The sequence below is a fragment of the Salmo salar genome, chromosome ssa13 (genome assembly GCF_905237065.1).
Source record: "Salmo salar chromosome ssa13, Ssal_v3.1, whole genome shotgun sequence".
NCBI lineage: Eukaryota > Metazoa > Chordata > Actinopteri > Salmoniformes > Salmonidae > Salmo > Salmo salar.
The window spans coordinates 47,479,684-47,495,370 of NC_059454.1; the positions used below are offsets into that span (position 1 = coordinate 47,479,684).

A 15,687-nucleotide genomic window follows, 5' to 3' on the forward strand; every position below is an offset into this window, starting at 1 on the left:
GGGCACTTTCCTTATGAAAACCCAAATCTCTCATTCGGAAGCTAAAATTACATTTCATCTCCTAACAAACATTTTCAATATCAAACATTTCAATTGCATAACAATTCCATGTGACTCTGATAACTAGAGGGCGTATACTTTCTCAGATACAGTTTATGTCGTCCTGTCATCAGTCATAATGTCTCAGATGACAACCGAACTGACATACATACTCATTACGTTCCCAAGCATATTTCCAACTGGTTTTATTAACAAAATATGTGGTACCTTTCCCCATTTGTTTGATGTTCCCAGACTCTCTATATTTAACACAGGCTATTCAAGTCCTTCAGTAGATTCAGAGAGGGGAAGGGAGAAAGGTATTTATGGGGGGGGGGGTCATAAACCTTACCCACAGGCCAACGTCATGACACAAGCCTCACCCTTTTTCCTCCTAACATAACGATGGTCATTATGGCCAAACAGTTCTATTTTTGTTTCATCAGACCAGAGGACATTTCTCCAAAAAGTATGATCTTTGTCCCCATGTTCAGTTGGAAACTGTAGTCTGGCTTTTTGTATGGTGGTTTTGGAGCAGTGGCTTCTTCCTTGCTGAGCGGCCTTTCAGGTTATGTCGATATAGGACTCATTTTACTGCGGATATAGCTACTCTTGTAACTATGTCCTCCAGCATCTTCACAAGGTCCTTTGCTATTGTTCTGGGATTGATTTGCACTTTTCGCACCAAAGTACGTTCATCTCTAGGAGACAGAACGTGTCTCCTTCAAGAGCGGTATGACGGCTGCGTGGTCCCATGGTGTTTATACTTGCTTACTATTCTTTGTACAGATGAACGTGGTACCTTCAGGCGTTTGTAAATTGTTCCCAAGGATGAACCAGACTTGTGGAGGTCTACAATTTATTTTCTGAGGTCTTGGCTGATTTTATTTTTATTTGTATTTTCATGATGTCAAGGAAAGATGCATTGAGTTTGAAGGTAGGCCTTGAAATACATCCACAGGTACACTTCCAATTGACTCAAATGATGTCAATTAGCCTATCAGAAGCTTCTAAAGCCATGGCATCAAATGTAAAAAAATTCCAGGCTGTTTAAAGGCACAGTCAACTTAGTGTATGTAAACTTCTGACCCACTGGAATTGGGATACAGTGAATTATAAGTGAAATAATCTGTCTGTAAACAATTGTTGGTAAAATTACTTGTGTCATGCACAAAGTAGATGTCCTATTCGACTTGCCAAAACTATAGTTTGTTAACTTCTCTAGGGCCATTGGGACGATTTCGTCCCACCTACGTAACAGCCAGTGGAATCCCGTGGCGCGTTATTCAATTACCTTAGAAATGCTATTACTTCAATTTCTCAAACATATGACTATTTTACACCATTTTAAAGACAAGACTCTCGTTAATCTAACCACACTGTCCGATTTAAAAAAGGCTTTACAACGAAAGCAAAACATTAGATTATGTCAGCAGAGTACCCAGCCAGAAATAATCAGACACCCATTTTTCAAGCTATCATATAATGTCACATAAACCCAAATCACAGCTAAATGCAGCACTAACCTTTGATGATCTTCATCAGATGACAATCTTAGGACATTATGTTATACAATACATGCATGTTTTGTTCAATCAAGTTCATATTTATATCAAAAACCAGCTTTTTACATTAGCATGTGACGTTCAGAACTAGCATACCCACCGCAAACTTCCGGTGAATTTACTAAATTACTCACGATAAACGTTCACAAAAAACATAACAATTATTTTAAGAGTTATAGATACAGAACTCCTCTATGCACTCGCTATGTCCGATTTTAAAATAGCTTTTCGGTGAAAGCACATTTTGCAATATTCTAAGTAGATAGCCCGGCATCACAGGGCTAGCTATTTAGACACCCAACAAGTTTAGCCCTCACCAAAGTCAGATTTACTATAAGAAAAATGTTATTACCTTTGCTGTTCTTCGTCAGAATGCACTCCCAGGACTTCTACTTCAATAACAAAATGTTGGTTTGGTTCCAAATAATTCATAGTTATATCCAAATAGCGGCGTTTTGTTCGTGCGTTCAAGACACTATCCGAAAGGGTAAAAAAGGGTGACGCGCCCGGCGCGTTTCATGACAAAAAAATTCTAAATATTCCATTACCGTACTTCGAAGCATGTCAACCGCTGTTTAAAATCAATTTTTATGCCATTTTTCTCGTAAAAAAGCGATAATATTCCGACCAGGAAATCGTGTTTTAGTTCAAAGAGAGAGAAAATAAAAACATGGTGTCGCCCTCGTGCACGCGCCTCAGTCTGATGGTCCTCTGACAGAGCACTTACCAAAGGCGCTAATGTTTTTCAGCCAGCTAATGTACATCATTCAGCTTTTTCCCGGGTTCTGAGAGCCTATGGGAGCCGTAGGAAGTGTCACGTTACAGCAAAGATCCTAAGTTTTCAATAAACAGAGACAAGAAGCCCAAGGAATGGTCAGAGAGAGTACTTCCTGTACAGAATCTTCTCAGGTTTTTGCCTGCCATATGAGTTCTGTTATACTCACAGACACCATTCAAACAGTTTTAGAAACTTTAGGGTGTTTTCTATCCAAAGCCAATAATTATATGCATATTCTAGTTTCTGGGCAGTAGTAATAACCAGATTAAATCGGGTACATTTTTTATCCGGCCGTGTAAATACTGCCCCCTAGCCCTAACAGGTTAACAAGAAATTTGTGGAGTGCTTGAAAAATGAGTTTTAATTGCTCCAACCTAAGTGTATGTGAACTTCCAACTTCAACTGTACATACATGCATGCATGCATGCATACAGTACCAGTCAAAAGTTTGACACACCTACTCATTCCAGGTTTTTCTATATTTTGACATTTTTCTACATCAAAACTATGGAATTACACACATGGAATCATGAAGGTCAGTCAACCAAGAACTTTGATAGTTTCTTCAAGTGCAGTCTCTCAAACTATCAAGCGCTATGATGAAGCTGGCTCTCATGAGGACCGCCACAGGAAAGGAAGACCCAGAGTTACCTCTGCTGCAGAGGATAAGTTCATTAGAGTTCTCTGCACCTCAGATTACAGCCCAAATAAATGTGTCACAGAGTTCAAGTAACCGACACATCTCAACATCAATTGTTCTGAGGAGACTGCGTGAATCAGGCCTTCATGGTCGAATTGCTGCAAAGAAACCACCTACTAAAGGACATCAATGAGAAGAAGAGACTTGCGTGCGCCAAGAAACACGAGCAATGGACATTAGACCGTGGAAATCTGTCCTTTGGTCTGATGAGTCCAAATTTGAGATTTTTGGTTCCAACCGCCAATGTCTTTGTGAGACGCAGAGTAGGTGAACGGATGATTTCTGCATGTGTGGTTTCCACAGTGAAGCATGGAAGAGGCGAGTCCAGGCTCTGTCGCAGCCGGCCGTGACCGGGAGACCCATGGGAAGGCACACAATTGGCCCAGCGCCGTCCGGGTTAGGGGAGGGTTTGGCCGGAAGGGATGTTCTTGTCCCATTGCGCACTAGTGACTCCTGTGGCGGGTCGGGCACATTGTACGCTGACACGGTCGCTAGGTGTACGGTGTTCCCTCCGCCACATTGGTGCGGCTGGCTTCCGGATTAAGCGAGCATTGTGTCAAGAAGCAGTGCGGCTTGGCTGGGTTGTGTTTCGGATGACGCACGGCTCTCGGAATTCGCCAGTCCCGAGTCCATACGGGAGTTGCAGCAACGGGACAAGACTGTTGCTACAAATTGGATACCATGAAATTGGGGAGGAAAATTTGGTAATAAAACGAGTTAGTGGGACTATTTGTTTTTCAACAGGACAATGACCCAACACCCCTCCAGGCTGTGTAAGGACTATTTGACCAAGAAGGAGAGTGATGGAGTGCTGCATCAGATTACCTGGCCTTCACAATCACTCGACCTCAACCCAACTGAGATGGTTTTGGGATGAGTTGGACCGCAGAGTGAAGGAAAAGCAGCCAACAAGTGCTCAGCATATGTGCTCCTTCAAAACTGTTGGAAAAGCATTCCAGGTGAAGCTGTTTGAGAGAATGCCAGGAGTGTGCAAAGCTGTCATCAAGGCAAGGGTAGCTACTTTGAAGAATATAAAATATATTTTGATTTGCTTAACACTTTTTTGGGGGGGGGTTACTAGATGAGTCCATATGTGGGTTTTTTTCATCGTTTTTATTTCTTCACTATTATTCTACAATGAAGAAAATAGTACCAATGAACACCCTTGAATGAGTAGGTGTTTCCAAACTTTTGACTGTACGTGCATATACAGAAAATAAGGCACTTACTTTGAGAGGAGCGCATACATGTCCAAAGTTATTATTTGTAAGGAAAACAACAATGAAGGCAATGTGAGTACCAGCGAGAAAATGTGCCAGTTCGTGCATGACTGTGCAAATGTCTGCATACTTTATCTGCGGAAAAACTGGGGAAGTGCTTGGGCTGTCCTCGAAGAGAGTTTATCCAGCTCAGTAAAGCCTCAAACATAAATTGTCCACAACACTGAAATGGGCTGCTTCTATGTGAATTAATGAGGAGGTGGAACACACCTCAATTCTAACTGTTGTTAGAAAATACAACTTGTTGGAAAATAATTAGAAATTGACAAGTTGAAACAGCTTATAGATAATTAGCAGGCAGCACGTGTTAACTGTCCTGTTGCATATCAATCATATTTTGGAACAGTGAGTGCATTCTGACATCACATGCATAAAACAACTCATACTGGGTTGACCGTTAGAGATATTTGGAACTCACATGCGAAAAGGTTAAAGGCAGTCTGTAGATTTCTGTTTGGACAGCTGACTTTTGTCTTATGTTAAGGGTAATTGAAATATTCAGGGAAGGACTTGATTATGTTGTATACTCTATTGTTCTGTTGTGTAACAGTAGGAATGAATAAGGGTGTCGGCTGTTGTTCATTCAAACCTATTGGCACAATGAAATGGAAACAAATGGTTTGAACGAATCCAATGTCATCCGATTAATGAATTCTCACAGCTGCCTTTTGTATTTTTGGATTGGGGTAGAGCACTCCCAGGGTAAATAAATTCTGTGAGAAAGGGTGAAAGTGAATTCAAAATACATTTTGAAATCATTGTTATACTCGCGTACACACACACAGCCGCAAGCTCTCCAGTGGCACGAGGCCTACCAAATGAGCTAAATTCCTTCTATGCTCGCTTCGAGACCAGCAACTCTGAACCATGCATGAGAGCACAAGCTGTTCTTGATGACCGTGTGATCTCACTCTTCATAGCCGATGTGATTAAGACCTTTTTAAACAGGTTAATATTTCCATAAGGATTACGTACTCGGAGCATGTGCTGACTATCTGGCAAGTATCTTCACTGACATTTTCAACCTCTCCCTGACTCAGTCTGTAATACTTACATGTTTCAAGCACACCACCATAGTCCCTGTACCCAAGAACGCCAAGGTAACCTGTCTAAATCACTATCACCCTGTAGCACTCACATCTAAAGCCATGAAATGCTTTGAAAGGCTATTGATGGCTCACATCGGTACAGACACCCTGGACCCACTCTAATTCGCATACCACCCCCAAAAAATCCGCAGATGACGCCAACTCTATTGCACTCCACACTGCCCTCTCCCACCTGGACAAGAGGAACACCTATGTGAGAATGCTGTTCATTGACTACAGCTCTTCGTTCAACATCATAGTGCCTTCCAAGCTCATCCCTAAGCTCAGGAACCTTGGGACTGAACACCTCCCTCTGCAACTGGATCTTGGACTTCCTGATGGGCCACCCCCAGTTGGTGAGGGTAGGCAACAACACATCCACCGCGCTGACCCTCCAACACAGGGCCCCCTCAGGTGCTCGCTTAGTCCCCTCCTGTACTCCCTGTTCACCCATGGCTACGTGGCCGCTCATGACTTCAACACCATCATTAAGTTTGCTGGCTACACAACAGTGGTAGACCTGATCTCCGACGACGATGAGAGGTCAGTGGCGGACAATGTCTCTTTCAGCGTCAGTAAGACAAAGTAGCTGATCGTGGACTACAGGAAACGGCGGGCCGAGCAAGCCCCCATCCATATCGAAGGGTCTTTAGTGAAGTGGGTCAAGAGCTTCAAGTTTCTCGGTGTCTCCATCACTAAGGAATTAACATGGTCCACACACACCAACACAGTTGTGAAAAAGGCGTGACAAAAGATTTGGCATAGGACCTCTGATCCTCAAAGTTCTACAGCTGCATCGTTGAGAGCATCTTGACTGGCTGCATCACCGTTTGGTATGGCAACTGCTTGGCATCTTACCACAAGGCACTACAGAGGGTAGTTTCTACGGCCCAGTACATCACTGGGGCCGAGCTTCCTGCCATCCAGGACCTCTATACCAGGCGGTGTCAGACGATGTTGAAAAACTCCAGTCACCCAAGTCAAACTGTTCCATCTGCTACTGCACGGCCCTGAACAGCTTCTACCCCCAAGCCATACTGTAAGACTGCTAAATAGTTAACCAACTAGCTAGCCTATCTGTATTGACCATTTTTGCACTAACTCTTTTGATTAATCACATACGCTGCTTCTATTGTTTATCATCTATCTTGTTGCCTAGTCACTTTACCCCTACCTATATGTACATATCTACCTCAATTACTTTGTACCACTGCACATCGACTCGGTTCTGGTAACCCGTGTATATAGCCAAGTTAACGTTACTCACATTGCGTATTTATTCCTTGTGTTTATTATTTTAAAATGTTCCTCTGCATTGTTGGGAAGGGCCCATAAGTAAGCATTTCACTTACAAAGCATGTGACAAATACGATTTGATAGATTATGACAGGCACCAGTGATCTAATTGCCACCCTCTCTTGACTGTCTGTCCCCAGGGCACCAATCTGATTGACATCTGTACCGAGCTGCTGCTCCACGGCAACCTGCTCAAGATCTCCGCCGGCAACATCCAGGAGAGAGTCTTCTTCCTGTTTGACAACCTCCTGGTCTACTGCAAGAGGAAGTCCAGGTGAGATTGGGTAGGAAGGGAAGGAGTGACGGAGTCATGCACCTCAGGAAAGTGGCAGGAATGTGTTTTCATTCATTGACGAGAAGTCACCATAGAAAGAAGCCAGACATGGAAAAACTGAGTAAATCGCTAAATCCTGTTTGTGAAGTGTGTACCAAGCTCATTTTATATGCAAACAAAACAAGTCAACCTAACGTGTGTGTGCGTACTTACGCCTGTGTGTGCTTGAGCACTGTATAATTGTTGTTTTTTCAAAGTTCCCAACACATTGTTTCTGAGCAGGAATAACACATTTTCACAATTTTATGTTCAATTTCGTAGGGTAACTGGGAAGAAATCCACAAAGAGGACCAAGTCCATCAATGGCCCCCTGTACGTGTTCAGGGGAAGAATCAACACAGAGGTGATGGAAGTGGAAAACGTTGAGGATGGAACAGGTTCGTGCCAGGCCCACCAGTCATCAGTTCATATAGGAGCATCCATCCATCCCTCTTTTCATTCATCCATCCATCCAGCCATTTTCTTTCTTTCTAGATTAGCTGGTAGAGTAGATTATACAAAACTAATGAGTGTTTACAGTTTGGGTGTGGCAATAAAATCTCGCATAGGTTTTTCATGTTTGAACTGCTTACTAACGGTCAGGTGACTATATGAATCTGCGGTCTGCACATTGGTTCAGAGCATTTCACACCTTTGAACTACTGGGATGCATGCTGTTGCAAGAACTGGCACTTACCAATTTACAACACTGTTTTGCTCATGTGGTTTATTGCACACCAGCCTGTTTTTTTCAGGTCTTGTGTTCAAATAGTAGTTAAAATCGTTCAAATACTTTAGTTGTGCTTAATCGAGCTCGCCTGGGGCAATATAACCAATGAAGTAACCCCTAAAATGCTAATCCCACCGTTCTTGCACTCCAGACAGGCTCAAGGAAATGTTCAAAGTATTTGAAAGATTTCAAGTACTCTTTGAACCCAGGTCTGGTTGTTTTCTGTGAGTGGATTTATAGTTGTAGCTGTAGGCCTTAGGGGTATGAATCCACTTCTTCTTGGGTTCACATGCCTCTTCTCTGTGCCCCACAGGCTATTTGCTGCCTGTCGCTTCGTACTTTCAGAGGAAACCACAAAGGAAAACATGTTCTCTCTCTGCATGTTTCTCAGAGAGACCGTATAACCTGATAGTGAGGCCAAGGTCATGTGTCCTCTTTACACTGCCATCTTAGCTTGTCTAAGGTTGATAATGTGTTGATTAGTAGCATTGTAGAAGCCCAATGAATCACCCTTGAAATAACTGCACTTCTACACCATTCCATTGATTAGTTTCAGAGTAATAAGAACAAGACCGATTGAAGATTTTTGTTCTTCAACTAAATATTACAACATTGACATGCACTTACAACTACAGCTAGACAACATGTAAACAAACATATCCATATGTAAACAAAGCAAAGGCCAGTTCCTCGTTCGCGCAAGGAGACCTTTTTAGCATGAGTGTGTGTGTATACACAGTTACACCGCTTTCATTGGATGAATGCAATAACATCATCCTCTTACATCTTCTATTGTTTGATACCATTCCCCATGCACACCCAAACATGATTATTTCTCCCTATGCCTCCCTCCGGGCCATGGGGTTTCACATCAATGTATGTGACCTTTTACACTAATGCAACTCCATTACCCCAACCCATTAATTATGCACTAGTTACCTGGAGCCAAATAGCTGGTAAAATTGAGAGAATTTTGTAGCAGTACTTACCGAATGATGGATATTTCAATTCCAATGTGTTTCAAAGATAGGTGACGCTTGAGAGTGGTGTGGCCAGGCAGGCTGCATTACCCTCAAGTTTGTTACAACTGAGGTCAACACAAGTTCATTAACACTGCATCTTTTATCACCAAGTAAAAAAGGTAGTACAGTATTGATATCAATGTCAATCAACAGAATTGCGGTTAAAAAATGTAATAAAGGTTATTTCAAGAAGAGGAGTCATGTGGGGTGTGTACTGTACCATGGTCCCTTACTTGTTATGTACCTCTTTTCTCAGCTGACTACCACAGCAACAACTACACAGTGACCAACGGCTGGAAGATCCACAACACGGCCAAGAACAAGTGGTTCGTCTGCATGGCCAAGAACGCAGAGGATAAGCAGAAGTGGCTCGACGCCATCTTGAGGGAACGAGAGCAGAGAGAGAGTGAGTAGAATGAAAAGAGGGATGTCACTCAAACTCCTTCTCTCCCACCTCCATGGAGTGTGTGAAAGAATGCTATCATGTTTTCTGGTTGTGCTGGCTGACCTCCTCGACTGATACAGTATCTCAGCAATGCTACGCTATGGGTTGCTAACACAATAATGGTTCAGATAAAAAAATGGTTAGCGTTGCAAGAGGGAACAAAATAATTCCTCCTGTCTGTTGTGAGAGCTCCAGTTGTAGCACGCAGGCATCATTAGGACTGTTGTGGTATGCTTATGGTATGTGGATTATGATACAGTATGTCTTACTACCCAGAGTCTCTCTAGCCAGCTAGCTAGCTTTTGTTTCATAGATAGTCTTAAGATCATGACGTGATGACCTAAACTGTGTTGCCAAATGTATGCAGGTGAACACAGCCTGGAGTTTAACATTCAAAGAAAAGAGCCAGTCGCCTCGTATGATGCAGTACGAGACCCATGTTTTCTAATCAACACCCCCGAGAGAGAGCGCTTTATCGAGCAGTTAATTCACAAACAAACTTGAGATGTGCAAAAAAAAAACGGACTATTCGATCCAAGCCAGAGCCCGAAAAAGAGCAGTAGCAGCAGCTTTGCCAGAAACCGTAACGCACCGAGCGTGCCAATAAAGCTTGAAAGGCTTTTACAGGATTCTGTGGCTGTAGGCATGCCTGGTGACACCTGATAGCGTTGGAGTCAGAAATCACAACAGCTTTCCCCAAACTGCAATGCATATGGCAATGACTCAACTTAAACAGCCAAGGGTTTTGAACAAATAACCACACCTGGTTCTAGCTGTGTACAACAAAGCTTGAATATTTCAAATGTAGCGAAGGAGCCTTCCGCATGGACTTGAGTGAGCGGTCACAGCAGAAGTCATGGTATCAGCACCTGATCCTGTGGCTAAAGTCGAGAAGTGGAGCTTTCCAGAGTACAAAGGGACATTCTGGGTATCCGGTTACGTTAGGCGGAAATTGACCTGAGGCTAATAGATACCAGATCAGTCACAGTGCAGCCAACCCTAACCCCAACACCCCCTCCCTGAACCCCCGGCCTAGCCCACATCTGGAAGGTTTGACCATGGCCATTAGATCCACGGCACATCCCTTTCATCCCTGTTTTACTATTGATACCTGACCCATTGTTGGATTCCAATTCTCCCAGCACACCTCTTTAAAAGGGCACTGACCACTGGCCCCTTTAAATACTCCCAAGATTTGTTGTGGCCCTGGCAGCTGGATGGGTCTGGGATCATCTTATCAAAGTTTTTGTGGAGGTTGAGGGAAAATGAGTGGGCTAGCATGTTAGGTTAGTCTGTGCCTGTGCGCGTGGGAAGAGGGGTCCTCTCGTCAGGCACTGACAGCTGGGGCAGCAGCCCAGGGTTGGGGCCCCCTGCACCAGGACCAGACCCCAGTCTGTCCAATGGCACTCTTTGTTTGAGTCTACTCCGGCTGCTGTCAAGTGTAATCCAACCCCACCTCCATCAGCGGCACCCAGCTCTGGCACACCCGCAAATTGAGTTGGAATTGTCAGAGTCCCATGGTTTAGCAGGACAGAGGAGTTTAGCCAATCAGAGAACCTGATGATGGAGCTCCGAAGTTCAGAGAGCCCAACAGTGTAGTTTAGCAGCTCAGAGAGCCCCACGGTAGAGTTGAGAACAGAGCTAGTTTTATCTACAGTATATGGTTTAGTAGCTCTGTGAGCATGGTCGACCTTCAAAGGCTCAACATCAACTGTTGTTTTGAATTGTCTCTACATAAATTATGAAAAATAACATTATTTCTCATCTCAGTTGTGTTGCAGCTTGGTAAACATAACTGCTGCTCTACACCAAAGATATAAACACTCAGTGGCGTCACTGTACATTAGCAGGCGAGTGTCGATACAGTACATTGTTCGAGACCTGGACAGATTTACATCTGGATTTCCATCCGAAGGAGGTGGCATACGCCCCTGTACCGTGTCAGACTCCCCAACAAGGCCCTCCAGGCAGGGGCATTGCGTCTTCTGACCGCCCCGTGACAGCCTCTCCCCCTTGGGGGCTGAAACGTGTAGACGTCAGAGGGCTGACTGGAGGAAATGGTGGTGTCCCTCAGGGTTAGGTGTTGGGCCTTCTTGTTTTTTTGGCAATGTGAGACAAAAGCTGCTGTGACTGCTGCAGCCCCCCTGTGCAGGTCATGGGAATCAGCATGGCTTGTTATGCAGTGAGAGGAGGGATGCAGTCTTTCTCTCCTTCACTCTCTTACCACACAGGGATTTATCTTTACCCCTATATTTTCTCCCCTTCCTTTCCTGCGTCTGAAAACGAATTTCACAGTTGGGTTAGACAAATATTGATAGCAGTTTCTAACACCTTAGGCTTTCGATAATAACCCGTCTCATGAACTTCATATGCAAAATGCTTTGGTGTCTGACCCCTTGAGTTTTTCTGTGTTGGTAACAGGTCTGAAGCTAGGGATGGAGCGGGATGCCTACGTTATGATTGCCAAGAAAGGCGAGAAGCTCTACCATATGATGATGACCAAGAGCCGGCACCTGATCAAGGACCGGCGCCGAAAGCTGACTACCGTGCCCAAGTGCTTCATGGGAAAGTGAGTTCTTTCCCACCGAATAATTAACTGATGAGGGAGGTGTCTGGGAATTGTTTTTCTCCCTGTGTTGGGAGCCAAGCACTTTGTCGTCGGAGGCGACGGTTCCCAACAAATACAGAAAGAGCATCATTAGAGAAGAGACCTTCCCTTTAACTGCCAGAGCATCATTTGAAAGACCCTCCCCTCAAGGTGTGTCTGTGAATTACCATGAACACACACGCTACAGGAATCATACATTTACCCTGCTTTCACAGTTATACGCACAAACACACACACCCACACACACACACTTTGGCATGAACACACATGTGGGGATCACACTTTTAGTCTGCTTCCACAGCAGGGAACACACGCACACATACACACATACAAACATTGCATGAACACACATATACAGTGGCAAGAAAAAGTATGGGAACCCTTTCTGCATAAATTGGTCATAAAATTTGATATGGTTTTCATCTAAGTCACAACAATAGACAAACACAGTCTGCTTAAACTAATAACACACAAACAAGAACATGTTTTCATGTCTTTATTGAACACACTGTGTAACATTCACAGTGTAGGTTGGAAAAAGTATGTGAACCCTTGGATTTAATAACTGGTTGACCCTCCTTTGGCAGCAATAACCAAATGTTTTCTGTAGGTGCGGATCAGACCTGCACAACAGTCAGGAGGAAGTTTGGATCATTCCTCTTTACAAAACTGTTTCAGTTCAGCAATATTCTTAGGATGTCTGGTGTGAACCACTCTCGGTCATGCCACAGCATCTCAATCGGGTTGAAGTCAGGACTTTGACTGGGCCACTCGAGAAGGCTTCTGTTGAAGCCATTCTGTTGTTGATTTACTTCTGTGTTTTGGGTCGTTGTCCTGTTGCATCACCCAACTTCTGTTGAGCTTCAATTGGCGGACAGGTAGCCTTACATACTCCTGCAAAATGTCTTGATAAACTTGGGAATTCATTTTTCCGTCGATGATAGCAAGCTGTCCAGGCCCTGAGGCAGCAAAGCAGCTCCAGACCATGATGCTCCCTCCACCATACTTTACAGTTGGGATGAGGTTTTGATGTTGGTGTGCTGTGCCTGTTTTTCTCCACACATAGTGTTGTGTGTTCCTTCCAAACAACTCTACTTTAGTTTAATTTGTCCACATAATATTTTGACAGTAGCTCTGTGGAACATCCAGGTGCTCTTTTGCGAACTTCAGACGGGCAGAATGTATTTTTTTTGACAGCATTGGCTTCTTCCGTGGTGTCCTCCCATGAACACCATTCTTGTTAAGTGTTTCATGAATCGTAGACTCATCAACAGAGATGTTACCATGTTCCAGAGATTTCTATAAGTCTTTAGCTGACACTCTAGGCTTCTTCTTAATGCAGCCAAATAATCTGTGTGTGTGTGTGTGTGTAATGACTGTAGGTGTGTGTGTCTGCCGGAGGGTGGGTGGGCGTTCTCGTCCATCTCCATGGCTGTTTTGGAAAAGCCATCCATATAAACACGAGGGGCTTTTTCAGCACTCTTCCCTCCTGTCAGCAAGTCTCCCTCCCTCCCTCCCTGCATCCTTCCCTTCCAGTTTTTATTGAACGCAACCTCTCTGTATTACTGATGTTATTATAAATGAGCATAGCTCACTTCAGGAGATGACACTGGTCACTAAGTGTTATTGGATTAAATTAATCTGGTACAGAATGCCAATTTGACGGTGCCATTTATCTTCGTAGCTCCCTAATTCCACAATTTTTCAACATCGTATTTAGGCAGTTGGTCGTATTTGGTTCTTCTTTTAGCCTTCCTCTTTCTCAGCCAATTTCCTAATGCAGGTTTCTTTGCTCACATTGGTGCCTGTATTGCATCTTGGGTTTGGCAATGCACCAGGACAGTATTCATTGGCACGAAATGGAAGAAAACAGGCCCAAACATGGAAGGATTACCTTAATTCTTATGTTATTGTCCAATAAGAAACCCTTGTTTTAGTTTTATGTTACAAACATTTTTCTATGTTTTGCTATGTTGTGCACTAATGAATACGACCCAGATCTTGTGTATGCTGGATGTGGTTTTCACAAGATTCATTAATTTGACAGATTAGTATCTTGCACAATAGAAACAACATTTGCAATATCAAGTTCCTTGTTCAAGACGAAGAAACCCTCATGTTGACTCTGATATAGTATATCCGATAGCTAACTTAGATGACATTGTAGCATGCTGTGCAGAATGTCCGATACAGACACGTGTTCATATGCATGCACGCACACATACAGTACACACACACACTGAGATAATCCCTTAACTTTATTGTACATTTACATTTTACATTGTGTACACACACACACACACACACACACACACACACACACACACACACACACACATTTAGCCTGCTTTGGCAGAACTGCTCATGAATGCTCGCTCGTTCATACATACACATTTGGCATGAACACATGCAGAGGAATCATACATTTACCCTGCTTTCGCAGCAGGGTACACAAGCACACTCGCACGTTTTGCATGAACACACACACAGGAATCACACATTTAGACTGCGTTCTCAGCAATGCTCACTCACACACACATTCAGACACTCGCTCACATTCACTGTCCGTCGTTCAATGGGAAATTGAGTTTGCTCAGTGGCGTGGAACATTGAGCAGAGGGAAATTTAATTTGATTTGCTCCAAACATCTGGTTTGCTCAGTGTCTCAAGAGGGACAATACAGTCTGAGGAGAGAAAATGCTATATTTAAATATGATGAGGCGTGTATATGAATGGTGCCACAAAAGCCATTAATACAAATTGGCACATTTTGGAGGGAGTGAAAAAAGAGAGTGAGAAAGAGGGTGTTTTAAGGTGGGAGGGAGGACAACGGGAGCAAGGGAGAAGGGGCAGAGGGATTGAAAGGGTTAGGAGATGTGGAATAGGGGATAAAGAAGGGAAGCGGGAGAGACGAATGAAAGGGAAGAGAGAAGGCACCTCCGTACCTTTTGAGAGCGCTTATCTGTTACAATGGGTTTTAAAAGGTGTGTGTGTGTGTGCCATTATATAATTCAGGTGACTGCATACAGTCTAAGGTGAATAGCACTGATATCCAGAATCAGTAGTGTTAATGCCAGGCTGAAACAAAAAGCCTGCACAACCTTTACCTCTCCTAGAACTGTAGTTGCCCTTCTCATTTTGAACTATCCTTGCCTAAAGCTATATCTGTATTCTATACCAGTGGTTCCCAACAAGGGGTACTAGGACCCCTATGGGTACTTGGCTTATCTACAGGGGGTACTTGAAAAGAATGAAATGCACATGAGAAGGTACTTAAGGGGTACTCCGGGCAGAGAAAAAACAAGTCAGGCTGGACCCCAGGAAGACTAGCAGTCATCATGGCATCAGGAAATGGGGATCTCAATAATGAATAATTCATTAATTTCATTATTGGGTTCCCCATTTGCTGATGCCATGATGACTGCAAGTCTTGCTGGGGTCCAGTCTGACTGTATCCCATAATATTGGATCTGTGTGGCTCAGGGTTCGATTCCTGCTGGGGCCACATTATACAGAAATGTATGCACTCACTTTGGATGAAAGCATCTTCTAAATGGCATTTGGTCTGTCTTTTAAACTCTTAACACCTTGTTTATTTATGTTACACATTATTATACTAAAGTGTTGTGTCCTTGTAACCACAGTGAGTTTGTGTCGTGGCTGATAGAGAGTGGAGAGATCAGCAAGCCAGACGAGGGGGTCAACTTGGGTCAAGCTCTGCTGGAGAACGGAATCATCCACCATGGTGAGAGAACAGACTCTGTCCTTCATACCATTCTGTCATTCTTTCTGGCTTTTCTCCCCTCTCACTTTTTTCTCTCTG

General features: G+C 43.6%; 1 protein-coding gene across 2 annotated transcripts in view; it reads left to right on the plus strand.

Annotated features, from left to right (window-relative positions):
- Positions 1-15,687, plus strand: part of LOC106566945 (phosphatidylinositol 3,4,5-trisphosphate-dependent Rac exchanger 1 protein) — a 148,805-nt gene that overhangs the window by 56,735 nt on the left and 76,383 nt on the right. For both annotated transcript variants that reach the window (XM_014135621.2, XM_014135623.2), the window contains 5 exons: positions 6,887-7,020; positions 7,342-7,457; positions 9,068-9,217; positions 11,678-11,825; positions 15,509-15,609. In XM_014135621.2, the coding sequence (XP_013991096.2) occupies positions 6,887-7,020; positions 7,342-7,457; positions 9,068-9,217; positions 11,678-11,825; positions 15,509-15,609 (649 nt within the window). The remainder of the gene's footprint in view (positions 1-6,886; positions 7,021-7,341; positions 7,458-9,067; positions 9,218-11,677; positions 11,826-15,508; positions 15,610-15,687) is intronic.